Genomic DNA, 16,541 nt, shown 5'->3' with positions numbered 1-16,541 from the left:
GCAGGATTGCTACCCCATCCTCTCACTTAAAACTCTTTAGGTGGGTAGTGCTCCCCTGAGTTGTTATTATCTGCCTGACATTCTGCTAAAAGCCTTCAGATTCCTGCAGAGCCCCTGAGGACAGGCTGAGTCCTGTCCTCCCACTGGAAACTGGGCGTAAAATTCAGCAGGCGCAGACACGCGCCGCCGGCTCACCTCGGTAGGGATTTCTACCAAGCCAAACTGTTCATTGAATTCTGGCGAAGAGCCCGTGAGAAGGCCCACGATGGCGAGTCCCGAGAGGACGATGCTCCACAGTAAAGGCTTGTTCTCCCGCAGACTCTCCATAAAGGGATGGCCCTGAAACACAGCGGGGAGAAACCGTGAGCAGAGGTGAGGCTGTACTCCTTCAGACTGCGGAGCAATGCGTGACACAGTTTGGGACCCTCGGTTCGTTCCTGCTTGGTGCAAAAAGAGAGAGTTTTTCCCCCCGCAAAAAGCTGAGAAAAGGTAGTTTGTGATTAGAGAACGACATCCTTTTGTATTATTGCACCTTAATTACAAAATCGTTTCTCTGGTGCCGCTGGAGATGCGACTTAAACATGGCTTGCCTTGTAGTTGATCGCAAACGTGGCCATCTGCATTGCCATCGACATGATGTAGACGGTGCTGTTGACAAGGCTGGGCTCAAACTCCTTGTACAGATCCACAAACTGCTCCTGTCTGAAAAGGGAACAAAGCTGGAGATGAGTGGACCAGACATGGAATCACCAGGAACGTTCAGCTTCTCTCGCGTAGCCCCACTAACCCCAGTTTATTTAAGTTTTGTCGGGAAAAACCAGTTTGCTCCCAAACAAACGTGCATGCACGGGTGAAAGCAGAGGTGCTGCAAGCACAGGTAGTCATTGCTGGTTTTTTTTCCCAAAATAAAAATCAACTGGAAAAAAAATCAGGGATTTTGTGTGGTTTTCTCTCTAAGCTTTCCAGGAATCCACCTCATTGGTGTTATTTCTATTTCCTTTTCCTGCGAGGGCAGTAGGAATTGGATCTGTGACGTATTGCAGAACGTATTCCCACCCGATCCGTCGCATCCTCGCCATGCTGAGCCGCCCGCCGACGCGCTCCATGTACAACTCAAAAGACGGCTTTTGCTGGACACATCTAACTTGTTAAACTCCTAATGCTTGGCGCGCTCGATAAAGCATCGGCAGAAAGAGCGCTGCGGTGAGGGAGACCTCTCTCCACCCTCCTGTTTGGCAGCAACTGGAGAAAAGCTGGCGGTGTCGGAGGAAGAGACACTTACTTGGGATCGCTGCGGGCCTGGGCGCCGCGGTACAGGTAAACGAGGCTGAGGAAATGCACGAGGAACTGCAGCAGCACTGTCAGGACCGTGTAGAGGTTGAAGATGTTTGGCAGCGGGCGCTCCTTGGAAAGCGTCTTCAAAGGCTGGGAGAGAAAAGCAAGCAGGGCTGATGTGAATGGTTTTGACCACCTCTAGGCAGTTTTCCAGCAGAATCCGACTAACGTTCATTTGTGTTTCCCAGGAAATACCTGCAGGAATTCTACTTCAGGCGTACGTGAGCCCCACAGCTCAGCCGGTGCAGGTAACCGGCTCGATTGAACCATTGGTCTGTATTACCCTTCCCACCTCTTCCACCTGCTCTTCCTCTAACCTGAGCAAAGCCTCCTGCAATCACAAGACGCTCTCTTAAGCGAGCGTTGGCCTCAGGAGCCTCCCAAATCCAGGGGAACAAAAAACCCCACTCCCTCCAGCACTGTGGACCATTAACTTCGGTCCATTAACTTTCCGGCTGTGCCACCGTTCAGCATGACCCGGACACGCTGGAGAACTGGGCAGAGAGGAACCGGATGAAGTTCAAGAAGGGCGAGTGTGGGGTGCTGCGTCCGGGGAGGGATAACCCCCCTCATGGGTACGGGTCAGGGGTGACCTGCTGGAGAGCAGCTCTGGGGAAAGGGACCCGGGAGTCCCGGTGGCCAACGGGACGGCCACGAGGCAGCAAGGGGCCCTGGTGGCCGAGGCGGCCGAGGGCATCCCGGGGGGCATCATGGCCAGCGGGGGGAGGGAGTTCATCCTCCCCCTCTGCTCTGCTCTGCTCTGCTCTGCTCTGCCCCGGGGAGGCCACATCTGGAGCGCCGTGGCCAGTTCGGGGCTCCCCGCGTCCAGAAGGAGCGGGAACTGCTGGAGAGGGTCCAGCAAAGGGCTGCGGAGACGATGAGGGCACCGGAGCGTCTTTCTCCGGAGGAGAGGCTGAGGGACTCGGGGCTGTTGAGGCTGGAGAAGAGCAGCCGGAGGGGGATCTTCTCAGTCCTGAAGGGAGGGTGCCGGGGGATGGGAAGGGTCTGTTTCCAGCGGTGCCCAGTGAGGGGACGAGAGGGAACGGGCACAACCCTGAGCGGAGGGAGTTCCACCTCACCCTGAGGAGGGCCTTCTCTGCTGTGAGGGCGGCAGAGCAGTGGCACGGGCTGCCCAGAGAGGTGGGGGAGTCTCCCCCTCTGGAGCCATCCCAAACCCGCCCGGACGCCGTCCTGTGCCACTGTGGGAGGTGCCCCTGCTCTGCCGGGGGGGATTGACTAGATGAGCTCCCGAGGGCCCTTCCAACCCTCACCAGTCTGGGATTCCGTGATTATAATAAACAGCTTTTTTTAGAGAGAGGCGCTCCGTCAGTAACCCCGATATGACTGACGTCGACCAGCCGCTGTCCCAGCACGCTTCCCTCCCCTTACCTTCGACCTGGAGATGAAAAGGAAGCAGCCAGCCAACAGCAGACCCTGCAGAGTTGCCTGAAAATCGCTGAACTTCACCCCTTCCAAGTAGAGGACGCTCTGGCTGTAAGCAAGGATCAGGGCGTTCAGGGCAAGGATCTTGAACATTTGGAGCGTTGTCACTAGCGTGCAACGACCTTGCTTGATCACGTGGCAGACTAAGGAGCAAGAGGAGGCAGTGTTTGGAAACAAAAAAGGCTCTGGGGCTTTGTCCCCTCAGTTCTCTCCTTTTCCACAGCAGCGCAGAGGGAAGTTAACCCATCACTGCTTGTGCCCCCATCCCCAACCCCCAACCCAAGCCCTGAAGCATTGATCAACCCAAAAAGCTGGCAAAGCCATGGGTTTGGGGGCATTTCTCACCACCCCACGCCCTCCTTTTGGTTTCTTTCAGATCTAGGCTTATTCCCCCAGGGAAACATGGACACGTGGAGACGCACACCAGCTGTTCAAGCACTTACTGCACTGAATGGAAGAGAGCTTGGAGGTAAAGGGGGCTGCGATGCTGGCGTCACCCAGTTTCACCACCGGTACGCGCTCCTCTTCCAAATCCTTCAAGACCTGATTGATCCGCTCCTGCAGGCGAGTAAAAGACACAAACTCACAGCTCAGTATTGCGACCTGGCCCAAAGATGATCTCGCGCTATCCTCCCCACCACCCCCTTCCAAGGCGATGCCGAGAAGCCTTCAGGCGTGCAGCACGAGCTCGACGCCTGGCTGGGAAAGCGGCACCTTCTCTGCCCAAATCCATTCTGCTATTTCAGGATGAGAAGCGGAAAAGCCCATCTTTTCCCCGTACACCCCGCCATTGCCACATCTCGTCAATCAGCAGCAAACCAGAGAGAGAACAAAGGGCAAGGAGAAGTTAACGGGCTTTTAAACATGGAGTTACCAACCTTCTGGATGGCAAGCTGTTCCTCTCTTTGGGACATGACTCTGTGCTTGGCACCACGGGAGGTGGGCTTCACAGTCCCGCTCCCCACCAGCGGCAGGACAGGCCTCCCGTCACTGGGTCCATCCCGAGTTCTCCTCTTCCGTTCCGGCAGTCTCTCAGGAGCGTTTGCCAGAAGTGCCACTCCTGCAGGAGCGTAAAAGCATTCGCTGCAGGGAAAAAGGGCCGTAACCCCCTCGCCGGCAGAGCATTATCACGCAGCAGGAATCCCCTTTTTTTTTCCCCCCGGAGTCGGGTGGGCAGGTGAGTTGTGCAGCGATTTTGAAGACGTTATGACACAAAACTGGGAGGGGTGGCTGATCCCCCACAAGGCTGTGCCGCTGTACAGCGTGACCGGGCCGGGACGGAGAGGTGGGCAGAGAGGAACCTGATGAAGTTCAAGAAGGGCGAGTGTGGGGTGCTGCGTCCGGGGAGGAATAACCCCCCTGGTGGGTACGGGTCAGGGGTGACCTGCTGGAGAGCAGCTCTGGGGAAAGGGACCCGGGAGTCCCGGTGGCCAACGGGACGGCCACGAGGCAGCAAGGGGCCCTGGTGGCCGAGGCGGCCGAGGGCATCCCGGGGGGCATCAAGAAGAGCGTGGCCAGCAGGGGGAGGGAGGTCATCCTCCCCCTCTGCTCTGCTCTGCCCCGGGGAGGCCACATCTGGAGCGCCGTGGCCAGTTCGGGGCTCCCCGCGTCCAGAAGGAGCGGGAACTGCTGGAGAGGGTCCAGCAAAGGGCTGCGGAGACGATGAGGGCACCGGAGCGTCTTTCTCCGGAGGAGAGGCTGAGGGACTCGGGGCTGTTGAGGCTGGAGAAGAGCAGCCGGAGGGGGATCTTCTCAGTCCTGAAGGGAGGGTGCCGGGGGATGGGAAGGGTCTGTTTCCAGCGGTGCCCAGTGAGGGGACGAGAGGGAACGGGCACAACCCTGAGCGGAGGGAGTTCCACCTCACCCTGAGGAGGGCCTTCTCTGCTGTGAGGGCGGCAGAGCAGTGGCACGGGCTGCCCAGAGAGGTGGGGGAGTCTCCCCCTCTGGAGCCATCCCAAACCCGCCCGGACGCCGTCCTGTGCCACTGCTGGAGGTGCCCCTGCTCTGGCGGGGGGTGGGATGGGGGGAGCTCCAGAGGGACCTTCCCGCCCCCACCGCTCTGGGATTCTATGTTACACTTGTTGAAGTAAAGATTAGGTGAAAAGGAAAATTAGGAAGAATCTTTCTTCTGGGAAAATGTGTTTGCAGCTAATTCCCGCTGTCTGCTGGTGCACACACAGCAACCGTTCCACCAGCACAGAGATCCATCTTCTTTACGTTAGTTTATGCCACCAAAAGATGTTGGTCAGATCGATCCCAGCCCTCAAAACACCAGAGAAACAAACACCAGTTTTGTGTTTCGGAACGCTAGCCAAACTCAGAGAGTCCTGCAGGCAGACTCACCCACATCTGCATGTTTCAGAGCTCCAACGTCGTTGGTGCCATCCCCACACATCAGCGTGACGTAGCCCTGGCTCTTCAAAGTAGTGATTACAAACTCCTGCAAAAAGATACGTGTAGTGAGCGTCGGCAGCCTGTGGGTTCTGGTACGCTGCTGTCCGGGCTTGGTCAAATGCTTCTGTTCCGCAGGAGCTCACTGGCTTCACACCCAGACTCCAAAAGCTTCACCTTCAGGCTCTGTTTTAGGAGTGCAGAGTTAGAATGTGCCAACGGACTCGGGACCCTTGAGGATAACAGCATGGCATATCCTGAGCTCTGGCTCTTGCTGCCTGCCAGCTTGGGCATCGGGAAAGGTTATGCTGCTTTGCTGAAAACAGCTTTAGCGTCAATCATATGCGTCATCTACGCGGCTCCCAGACACCATATGAGCCCTGCTGGGAACTCTGCGAAAACTGAGGTTTACCAACAGCTGAAATCTCTCACCTTCTGCTTTGGCACCACTCTGGCAAACACCTGGATGTGCGGTATGAGCCTCAGCAGCTGCTGCCTGTTCACAGACTGTAGGTGAGAGAGACCTTCCCCGGTTACGCACAGGTCGTACTGCTGTGTCAACTCCCGCAAAGAGGCTGGCAAGTCCGGGAGCACGACGGCGCCGTCGATGGACTGCCACTGCCAGCTGGAGTCTGGAAAGAGAAGCAGAAGCTTCACATAAGCATGTCTGCGAGGAGCCCGGCCGTGAGAAACGCTCCCAGCCACCCCGCAGACGCCGAGCCTGGTGTGTGCAGCCCCTCCTCGTTACGGACACGAGGTCCTCCACTTCTCAGGACAGTGATATGCCCACCCCCCATCTAGGTACAGTCTTTATGCGGACCCTGCAGTCAGTGACGTGGGTCTCGGCTTCCCTGGATGGCCTCGGAACCTGCACAGCGAGGAGGCCTTCCAGCTGTCGGTATTTTTGTTAGTTTGGTGCTCCGACAGCTTGCTTTAGGAGCTGGCTACGAAACGTACGCAGCTTGCGCAGTACTCCAAACCAGACAAGAGAGGGACAAAGGACAGAGGGTTATCTGGGATTCTGGAAAGCCAGATAAAAGTAATTTCTTTTATCAGCATCAAGCAGCGGCAGCGCTAACAGCATGCGGTTAACTTTGATACAACGTCCCAAGAGGGCTTTGGCTGCTCTTCTCCAAAACAAGGAGCCGTTTCCCGCATGGCGTCAGTTACCTTTGCTCGCAGGAGGCTGCAGAATGAGGGTGTGCTCCTTCTGGAGGAAGTGCAGCTCCCGGGCCACGTGGCAGGCGGTGAGAGGATTGTCTCCCGTTATCATCACTACCTGAGGGGAAAGCGAGAGGGGTCAAAAATCAGTTCTGGGTGGATAAGCAGCACTTCACAGTGAATTTTCTTTACGCTGAAAAGACTTCTGCCTAGCTTGGATGCTGGTGACATTCCCTGTGAGGCGTAGCTCTGCGCAGCGCCTTGCAGAAAGGCTTTTTCTCTCTGGGCCAGGGCAAATCCCACCGCAAAAATAACATCATATCCACGAGGTCTCTCTGCCTTCACCACGGGAAAGCCTTTGCCCTTGCTCCACAAAGGCTTCCAGTACCGAAATTCCACATCCCAAACACCGTGGCTAACAGTAAGGCTCGGCCACTGCTGATGCTTACGTGGTGTGACGCGTTCTGGATCTCCCTGATGACAGATTTGGAGTCGGCTTTGAGAGGACAGGAAACCACAATGAATCCAACAAATTTAAGATCACACTCCAAAGCTTCACGCTTCATCTCTCTCACCTGCCAGAGCAAATCAGCAAACAGTGTCACCTGCTGCTCCGTAGCAGCAATCATCTTTTCCAACGGGTGCCTCCTTGCAACCAAAGCATCGCTAGAAACACAACCGGTGCTCTGAGATGCACAGAGCGACGCTGCACTGTGCCCAGCTGCTCTAGAAGAAAGGCTTCTTCGGTACAAAGCTCCAGAGACAGCCCTGAAAAGAGTTACACGCCCCATCCCCACAGAAAACCAGGTTCACAGCTAAGAACTTCACTGCTAAGCCTCTTCGATTGCCACAAGGGAAGAGCTGACCCTGCTTTATGAATGGGGAAACAGAATTATCGATCAATGATGCGCAGGAATTCAAAGCTGGAAGCACAACGCAGAGGTGGCGATCTTTCCAGAAGATCCAGATCGTAAAAACAATGCGGTTACAGCAGCTTTGGGCAACCGCGTCCCCAAAAGAGTCCCACCCCTCTCCCCTGCTCACACCACCTCCGTTTCCTTTAACGGGAGATCGATTTCAAGGCTTACAGAGACAGATATACCTGCTGGTGCGTGAGGTGCCCCAGTTCTTTGTAGCCAAGGGCCAGCACTCTTGCCCCCTCACGTGAAATTTCCGTGTGGACAGCGTGATAGTTGCTTGGGCACTGAGACAACTAGAGAAGGTGTGGGGAAACGCATCATATTAATACAGTTCCAAACACAATTCAGTAGCACATTCCAACATTTCACATTAAATACGCAGAGAGGGGAAAAGAGGCCCCTTCGGGAGGGTCCCTCACCATCAAGGGCAAACGAGGAGATCCCCCAACTTCAGCCCTCTGCTGTCAGCAAAAGCGGGAGGGCCAGGAACGCATACGGTGAGATATTCAAATCTCACTGGGATTAGACTGAAACTCCCTGGCGGAGTTTGTTTTCCGGCAGGGGCTCAAGTGTGCTCTTTGGCAGGATGAAATCCCTACGTCGTTCAGGTTCCAGACGTGGCAGGGACAAGCAGAGGCGGAAGGGGACGAGCACACGTGCTAGAGAAGGCCCTTCCTCGCCTAGAGAGATGCGCTCACCATTCTGTGCAGCGTCTCTGGGGCCCCTTTCACAGCTGCAATGTAACAGAGATCAGTCGAGCCGATCTTCTCATATGACGCCAAGACAGACATTCTTTTCAGGGCACTGGCAAAATGAAAGCGCTGGTGAATTTTCAGTCCCTGAGTTTTAATACTTCGGGGGAAAACTTTCTCATCTGGAAACAAACAGATCAGGAAATCCTGAAAGGTTTCTCGGTATCAAAAGCAACATCCCTCCCTTTGGGTCCCAGGAGAACCCATAGGTCACCGAGATCGTATAAATTTCGTCTCCTTAAGACACAAGCACACAGAGCTGGAAATTCTCGTGGCAGGAATTAAGGGACATAACAGATCAGAACACCCACGTGCATTAGTATGAACAGCTGCACAACTGGTTGAAGGTGCATTTATAGCATATGTTATTGTCACAGGTAAAAATCCAGAAGGACAACCCACAACAGTGGGATATGTATACAGTATTTCCAGAAGATTTCTACTTTAGTTACCTGCGCCTGCGAAAGCCAAGAAAGCAGAGCAGAAAGTCTCCAGAGAGACATGACGCAGACCACGCTGAAACCCTCACTGTCGTGTTTTCACTACCGTGATCTGCGCTACTCATGCCCTGATTATACCGAGTCGGCACAATCGGAACTAAAAGACACCAACGTGAGCATGCCTGCCACAGAACGCAGCATCTGCAGTCCCGAGAACAAACTTCTACTATTTGTTGCCCTCGGATATGCAGTGCAAGGATTTCCACTGCCCCAAACTGGGGTCATACCAGCTGGAATTCCCTCCTTGCAGAAAGCTGGTGTGAGGCATAGGAAATCTCCATAGACTAGGCAATTTCACACTCAGAACTGACAAAACCAGTGTTATCATCATCACCTCCCCCCAAAAAACCCACCCCACAACGTACAGCACATGTAAACAGGGCTCAGGTATGAACCAGGGAGGAGCTGGAATCAGGTTTTACCTTTGGTCAGGGTCCAGTCCACAGCCATCAACATTGCCTTCTCCAAGGGATCTCCCACCAGCGTCCCGTCATCCAACTGCACGAGCGAGTGGCACGTAGCAATCGCTCGGTGGGTTTCTACAGGAATGTCAGATACCGGTGTCACTTCCTTCCCATCCCTGCAGCATAAAAAAAATAATAAAAAAAAAAAGACCGCTTGTGTTAACAGACCCCATTCACGTGATCTCAGACATATTCTGGAATTTTTCCCAGCAAAAAAATTCCTTACTCTAATACAGTAAACAGCAGAGCTTCTCATGGTGAGATCAAAGCCATAGGAAATCTGGCGCTGTCTCAACTGCAAACAGTGCCAGAGCCCATAGTTTTTGCCAGTCCTCCAAAGCAAACTTGATTCAAATAGAACGCTTGGTGGAGAGGCCTGAACTAACACATTTAAGTAACTGCAGAATCAAAGGACTCGGATGTCGCTCTGCTGCGGCATCGAGCCGTCAAGCACAATTCCACTTCATTGTGGTAGTGGAACGAGAAGACAGGACTCTACTGCACAGAGGAGCGGCAAAGATCTCAGTTACATAAAAACCCTATGTAAGAAGGTCCCCCGAGACAATTAATTTCACAAGTCCTGAGCCCCCAGTCGTTGCCAGAGCCCAAGGACCCTCCCTCCCTCCAGCTCCATCCACTGCTTTCACTCGCTGAATCCCTGATTATCTTCTCTTCTCCACTGGAATGCGATTTCACTTGTGCCTGAGGAGTTTCCCCCAGTGCCCAAAGCCCAGAACGCAGCGAATCACATAACAAAAATCACCCAGGACCTACCTGAGCCCAGCTACTCCTCTCACTACGAGGTGATCGCTGGTTAATGTGCCAGTTTTGTCAAAACAGCAAACTTGAACTTTGCCTGCGAAGGGGATGCGGAAGGGCTCCGTACAGTACACATCTAGAAGAGAGCGGAGGAAATTCTGTGAGAGATCAGCTACAGCGAAGCCAGGACAGGATGCTCGGTGGCTTTTAGCACCAGACAGGAGCTATCAACACTGTTCTCAGCTGGAGTTACCGAACCCTCAACTCCCCATTCTGAATTTTGGTGGCATTTTGAAACCAGAACAGACACCAAGTTGTAGTAGTGATGTCGTCCAACCCAGAAGTCATTGACCTCTCTGTTCCATACGTAGGAACCTGCTCAATGCAGAACTGCAGGACTGTTGAGCAAGCAGGCTTTCAGCTGAAGACATTCCCTCCTACACTTGATTTAGGACCCACTTCAAAGCACACACCTCCTCAAGTCCTTTGGGATTTAAACCTCCTCAAGTCCTTTGGGATTTAAACCTCCTCAAGTCCTTTGGGATTTAAACCTCCTCAAGTCCTTTGGGATTTAAACCTCCTCACACACACCAGCTGCAAACCCCACACTGTCACTGGGTGGAAACTGAGGAGACTACAGTAATTTCACACTAATTTCCTCACCAACGTCCCCATGGTTCCAGACACAAGAAAACAGACCTATTTTGGTTTCTGTGTTCAGGCTTGGTACTTACAGAGCTTGGCCAAAGCAATGAGGGAGGTGTTGACAGCCAGAGAGAGCTCGATAGGAAGTTCAGGTGGAACAACCGAAGTCAGTATTAAAGTACACTCCAGGAAGAGCTTGTAACGGTTCCTGCTAGGATCCTTGGTGCCTGTGGAATGAGACGGGAGACCTGTATACCTCCTCATCCTCAGAGTGCGTGCCCCACAGAGCTAAGGTGAGTACCACAAAGAAGCTCACCTACCTAGGAAGGGCTGCGGGAGGGCAAGAAAAGCATCCAGAATGCAGTGTGGGCCCCTACACTGAAACACTGGTGCAGCCCAACCCAGCTATTGTAACTCTCAGAAATTACGTCAACTGTCCTTCCCACAAGCTTTGGTACAAGTCCTGGGTAGAGACCTGGAAGAGGCAAGAAGAAATCTCACCTTCAATCCAGACGTATGCTGCAGCGGCAATGGCAAAGACCAGCAGGAACAGGATGAAAATGAAGGTCTCTAAGTTATTGGCTGTCACTCTCTTCACCCCAAAGAGGATTGTACGTAGCAATTTCCCCTGAGAAGAACAGCCTTCAGTGCAAGAAGCTATCTCTGCAGCATGCAGTAGTTTATTAAAAATATCTATGAAACCCAATTTTAAAATTACACTCTGGAGTTTTGGTGCCAGAGCCTGAAAATTATTCCCACTTCTGTGATCCAGGCAAGAGCCTAGAGTCACCCGTAATTAATCTCTTAAAAAAAAAAACCGCCACCCCAAACTCATTGCTACATCATTAAGTTGATGATTTCTTTGAGGCAGTCTTCAACTTTCAATTGAAAAAGCTCACTTTCACATCCCTAGTCTCTACAAACACACTCAATTGCCTTTTCCCAACAATTATCATTAACAGGGACAACCAGGAGCTGAAGTATGTACAGAGCGTGGGCAGTCACAACAGGAACTGACTCTGACTCCCAATCTTCTGCATCAACCATCACAGTACTTATTTGAGACACAGAGAAGAGACCGACCTTAGTTATTCCTCTTCCAAACAAACAAGTAATTTTGATGCCCCGATTTATCTTTTCCCACTGCTGTATTTCCTAAGGATTTCCTTACAGCGAAGCGCCGAACGACACAACCGGCATCTTCGACAAAGACAAGAGGCGAGAAGGCACGTTCATGTCTTACCTGAGAGGTGTTGAAGCCGGTCCTCAGAGCATACGCCACGCAGCCATTATCGACAGCTGGAGCAGGAAAGAGTAAATCTTTCATAGGCTTACCGCAGAGAGAATACACTGGAAGCTACGCCCTCCTCTCCCTCCCAAGGGGGAACAGTCATCTTTAATAGAATATCACAACAGTCTAATAATCAAAGTAAACCCTTAGCGACAGGGCCGAGGAGACCGGCTCAAATAACATCCTTCAAAAGTTGCACCAAAGCCACTTCAGATAAGTCTGTGCGCACAGAACATGCTTTCTCAGAGGGGATTTGTGCAGGTACATACGTTTCAGTCCCGTGCTGGCTTTCTGGGGCGGGATGTGCTGCACCACTTTTGTACCCCCAAATATGATGTGGAGGCGGGAATCTGTCTGCATGTCCAAGATGTGCTCTGGACTGAGATCCTCCACAGGCTCCTGCAGGACAGCGTTCAGGTCTCAGACTCACAGCTATCAACAAGGAAACTTCCAGTGCTCCTATCTGTTCTCATCCCACAAGACGGTCTCAGCTTCACTTCAGCCAAAGGCAGCCCAAACTGAATCTAGACCTTAACACGCCATTCAGCTCCAGATCGGCCTGGGTTTAGAGCCTGGCATCTGTGGAAATTCTGGTTTTGGGGGACTAGTTCACCCTTGGCACACCGAATTCAGCAAGGGAGGCTCTGCAAGCATTATTTTATCATTTTTAAGCCACCCACTGGCATAAAAAGGAGGAAGATTCAGGGTTTTGAAGTGCTTTACACTTGTTCCTCCTCCCACCTCTACCCAGCCAAAGGAATCCAGACTGGGGAATGCGTAGGAGGGCGATGCCATGACCACACGACAGAGTTCAGATCAAAAGGCTGGAGACACTGCCAGACAAAACAGACATTTCTGTTTCTCATTTACCAGAGACCATCAATCACAGAGAGGGAGCCGATAACAAACAGATCACGTTGCCGGGGCCAGCATTCACAAAAAGAGACTAATTTGCACCGGCAAACGCTGCAGTGGCTTGAATATTTTTACTTTTTCAGGTTGCAAGAAAGGGACAGCACAGAGGAGATTTCACACAGACCTTCATCTGTGGCACAGACTCTCCCGTCAGCATAGCTTCATCTACAATACACCTTCCACGTAACAGCAGCACGTCACACGGCACTAGATTTTCATGAGGAGATCGGCCTGCAATCAATACATCAAAACTGAGAAGAAGCTCAAAGGCAGAAGTGACTATTGTTTGGCTGTTTGTCCTACAGGGCACAGCCCTCCTTCAGTTTAGCGGAGATACAGGAGATGCCTAAAACTTCCAACCTCCCACGGGGTACCCAGCCTACCACAGGATGCACCCGCTCAGCATTGCTGAGAATCAAAAGGGTTCGAAGGTTATTAAGTCTCTGTCGAGACCAGGAAAGTTTAAAATCAAGACACTCAGTTTCTTGTTGCTGTTCAGGCTTCAAAGGCTGGCACCACAGCCCGGGGTGACACAACATTAAAAAGGAAAGCAGGGTTAAGAGAGAGATCTGCCCTGCCCCCTTCCATTCCAGGAAGATATGGTCAGGAGGAGGGGAGCTCTTCATCTTCACAATCCTAAGCTGAAGAATCTGAGGCTGATTTATCTAGGTATTTATCTTTCTTCAACACAGAGAGCAGGTCCCAGAGATCGTAGAATGGTTTAACTTGGAAGGGTCATTAAAGCCCCCCCAGTGCCACCCCCTGCCCCGGGCAGGGCCACCTCCCCCCAGCCCAGGGGGCCTCAAGCCGCCTCCAACCTGGCCTTGAACACCTCCAGGGATGGGGCAGCCACAGCTTCTCGGGGCAACCTGCCCCAGGGGCTCACCGCCCTCACGGGGAAGAATTTCTCCCGAGATCTCCCCTAAATCTGCCCTCTGCCGGTGTCAATCCGCTGCCCCTGGTCCCACGGCTCCCCTCCCCGATCCAGAGTCCCTCCCCGGCTCTCCTGTAGGCTCCCTTTAAGATCCAGCCCAAGGATTAATCTCTTGCAGCCCTGAATTGTGACACCTACGAATCAAAAGTCCTCAAACGCACCCGACCAAGACCATTAGATTTTTATGCCTAATTCAATTCACTGCACAACTTAATGCACCAGAAGGAATACGATTTTAAACAAGTTTTTGATTACAAGCGTGACACAAGTCATTACCAATGGAAACGATATCCCCTGGAATAATCTCATCACTGGAAATGGGGCGCCACTTGCGGTTTCTGTAAACCTGAATAATAAAAAAAAAAAGCGCTTTCAGAAGCCGTGCCCATGTCAGGAAAGGCTCAGAGGAAAAAGAGGCGGAAAAGGAACAGCAGGTCAGCTAAAAGACAGCTACATCAAAAACTGTATGCACAATCCTCTCTGGGTCTGATCACCTGGATTGTGTATGGCTTGTTGCCCATTTTTCGAATCTCCGACATGTTCCTCATTTGCTGCTGGACCAGAGAAGCTTCAAATGCAACCAACATGGAGAGGGTGAAAACACTGTAATACCAGTATTCATCCAGGCACCACAAACCCACGCAGAACACCTGTGGGGAGAACAGGCCACAGAAGTTATTCTAATCTCCCTCAGAAAGCAGAAGCCTTCAGTTTCTAGGATTTTTTTTTTTTTTTAAGCTACACATTTAACTGTAGGAAGCCAGAAAAATTTAAAATCACAGTAAGTCAATGAGGGAGCAACAGGGTCACTCCCAGAAGTAAAATCAGTATTGCAGAGCAAGAACAGTATCCACTCCTGATTTTAGAAAGCTGCCAGCTGATTTATAGCCCTCAAGCCAAGACTGTACAAAATTCTCTCATTTTTTAACATGGAGAAGTATTTACAGCTCTTTTTGTTTGCTCAGTTTACCTGAAATATGAAGAATGGAGCTGTAGCTCTTTCTTTAAAGAGTTCCAAGAACTCCGGCACCACCATCTCAGCCCTGGGGGAGAATGGAATCCTTATTAACCTAAATGTTCCAGATCCTCAGCAAAAGCCCAACCCAAAAGCCACCTGCAGCCCCTGGTGTCAGACGAGGCTGTACTCCAGAACATCCACAATCTCCCTATTTTCAATTACTATGTTTCAGTTAATCTGTTGTATGCACTTAATTTGCATCTATAGCCCAACTTGGAGAAAACCCCTTGGTCCGATACTGTTCTCTGTCCTTAAAGGAATTTGAAGCAAGTGCCGGGAGTAATTGAAATCTAAAAAACAAGGCTAAAACTGTGGTTCAACACCTTTGTTCCTGACACAACTTCAGCACAGAGAGATCTGCGCCTGGAAAACTCACTTGTTTGTACCATATTTCTTCTCAGCCGCTCGGATATCTTTGTCCTCCTGATAGCCTCGGGCGTTCTGGTAGTAACAAAGGGGATGTTCTACAGGGAAAGCTACAGGAAGAAACTGCTTCTTGCCGTCTCTCTCATACGAGTATTTGATTTTCTGAAATTCAAAGGAAAGAGCCTCCTGCCCATCCTCACCCTGCAGAGAGGGAGAAAAAAAACAACCAGTTGAACACACACCAAAGGCTTCACTCCACACATCATCTGGCCTGAAGAAGGGAAGAAGCCCCAGCTCTCCACATCTACAGTTACCGCATGATTCTGCCCGGGGTACACACAGCAGGCAACACCGTGCAATGTTTAACATTCCCGCTTCTGACTGACTGCAGCTGATTTTTCCCTAATTACTTCAGTTAAAAGCTAATAAACTGCAGGCTGATAGCACGATGTACCAGGTCCCTGGCACGTGACAAATGTCAGTTTTGCTCCCGGCAGCCGTCTCCTTACCTGGTCTCTGTGGAGTGGCACTAGTTCTACTGATCCGTTATTTGGGGTTGGCACAACTTTAGCCAATGTGGCTTTCTTAGGACAAGGTTCCTGAAACACAAACAAGACACGCTTCGTAAAGCGGATCACGGACCCTGAATTTCAATGAGTTGGGAGGAATACTTGCTGGGTCGCATTAAAACATGCGGAGAAAAGAGCTCTTTGCAGCCAAGTGCTTTTGCAGAGCCGTTGTTAGAATCAAAGACATCCCAATTATCACAGCCCATCCCCAAAATCGTACCCTACCACCAAAAGTAGTATATTCAGTACTTCACTTGCAGTTAAGACATATATAGCTGCCAGTAAAACACGGTTACAAGAACAACTGCAAAAATGGCAACCAGCTGATCCATTGTGAAATGACTGGCACAAGCAAAGGCAGTCGGCCCCTGCCCTGAACTCCCAACTCCTCCCAGGCTGCCTGTGCACAGACACATTGCTGGGCTCCACAACAGCGCTTTGGGGCTGGGGCCCACTGAACGCGTGCACCTCTCATAGAATCATAGACTGGTTTGGGTGGGAAGGGACTTTTAAAGCTCATCCAGTCCAAACCGCCTCCATGGGCAGGGCCACCTCCCCCCAGCCCAGGTTGCCCCAAGCCCCGTCCAACCTGGCCTTGAACACCTCCAGGGATGGGGCAGCCACAGCTTCTTGGGGCAACCTGCCCCAGGGGCTCACCGCCCTCACGGGGAAGAATTTCTCCCGAGATCTCCCCTAAATCTGCCCTCTGCCAGTGTCAACCCGCTGCGCCTGGTCCCACGGCTCCCCTCCCCGATCCAGAGTCCCTCCCCGGCTCTCCTGGAGCCCCTTCAGGCACTGGAAGGAGCTCTGAGGTCTCCCCTTTTTCGCCTTCTCTTCTCCAGGCTGAATCCCCCCAACTCTCTCTGCCGGTTCTCACAGCAGAACCTCACTGCAGCCCTCTCCTGCCCCCCTGTCAGCACGCAGCCATGCTGCCCGAGCCCAGCTAAAGGAAGAAGCAGTTCTGTACAAACCCACTCCTCAGGCCCCTCAACCTCATCGCGCCTGCAGAGCTTTCCTGTATGGCCGACGCGGCTCTGACACGTCGCAAGAAACTTCCGCTCCCCCCAGCCAGGAAACC

The 16,541-nt window shown here is 52.2% G+C and overlaps 1 protein-coding gene across 1 annotated transcript in view; it reads right to left on the bottom strand.

Annotated features, from left to right (window-relative positions):
• The window catches only part of ATP13A1 (ATPase type 13A1), a 27,263-nt gene that overhangs the window by 903 nt on the left and 9,819 nt on the right, over positions 1–16,541 (bottom strand). Inside the window, exons 3-26 of the mRNA XM_009895838.1 lie at positions 15,404–15,493; positions 14,905–15,095; positions 14,481–14,553; positions 14,005–14,160; positions 13,787–13,856; positions 12,701–12,807; positions 11,931–12,060; positions 11,614–11,669; positions 10,872–10,998; positions 10,460–10,597; positions 9,741–9,861; positions 8,925–9,082; positions 7,949–8,124; positions 7,433–7,543; positions 6,780–6,905; positions 6,340–6,448; positions 5,602–5,801; positions 5,122–5,218; positions 3,657–3,838; positions 3,222–3,336; positions 2,725–2,921; positions 1,283–1,425; positions 591–702; positions 196–339 (exon numbers count right to left, since the gene is read on the bottom strand). Coding sequence (XP_009894140.1) covers positions 196–339; positions 591–702; positions 1,283–1,425; positions 2,725–2,921; positions 3,222–3,336; positions 3,657–3,838; positions 5,122–5,218; positions 5,602–5,801; positions 6,340–6,448; positions 6,780–6,905; positions 7,433–7,543; positions 7,949–8,124; positions 8,925–9,082; positions 9,741–9,861; positions 10,460–10,597; positions 10,872–10,998; positions 11,614–11,669; positions 11,931–12,060; positions 12,701–12,807; positions 13,787–13,856; positions 14,005–14,160; positions 14,481–14,553; positions 14,905–15,095; positions 15,404–15,493 — 3,129 coding nt within the window. The remainder of the gene's footprint in view (positions 1–195; positions 340–590; positions 703–1,282; positions 1,426–2,724; positions 2,922–3,221; positions 3,337–3,656; positions 3,839–5,121; positions 5,219–5,601; positions 5,802–6,339; positions 6,449–6,779; positions 6,906–7,432; positions 7,544–7,948; positions 8,125–8,924; positions 9,083–9,740; positions 9,862–10,459; positions 10,598–10,871; positions 10,999–11,613; positions 11,670–11,930; positions 12,061–12,700; positions 12,808–13,786; positions 13,857–14,004; positions 14,161–14,480; positions 14,554–14,904; positions 15,096–15,403; positions 15,494–16,541) is intronic.

Source organism: Charadrius vociferus, unplaced genomic scaffold (assembly GCF_000708025.1).
Source record: "Charadrius vociferus isolate BGI_N301 unplaced genomic scaffold, ASM70802v2 scaffold1152, whole genome shotgun sequence".
Taxonomy (NCBI): domain Eukaryota; kingdom Metazoa; phylum Chordata; class Aves; order Charadriiformes; family Charadriidae; genus Charadrius; species Charadrius vociferus.
Note: the sequence above shows the minus strand (reverse complement) of the source record. Positions and strands in the feature narration are given on the sequence as shown.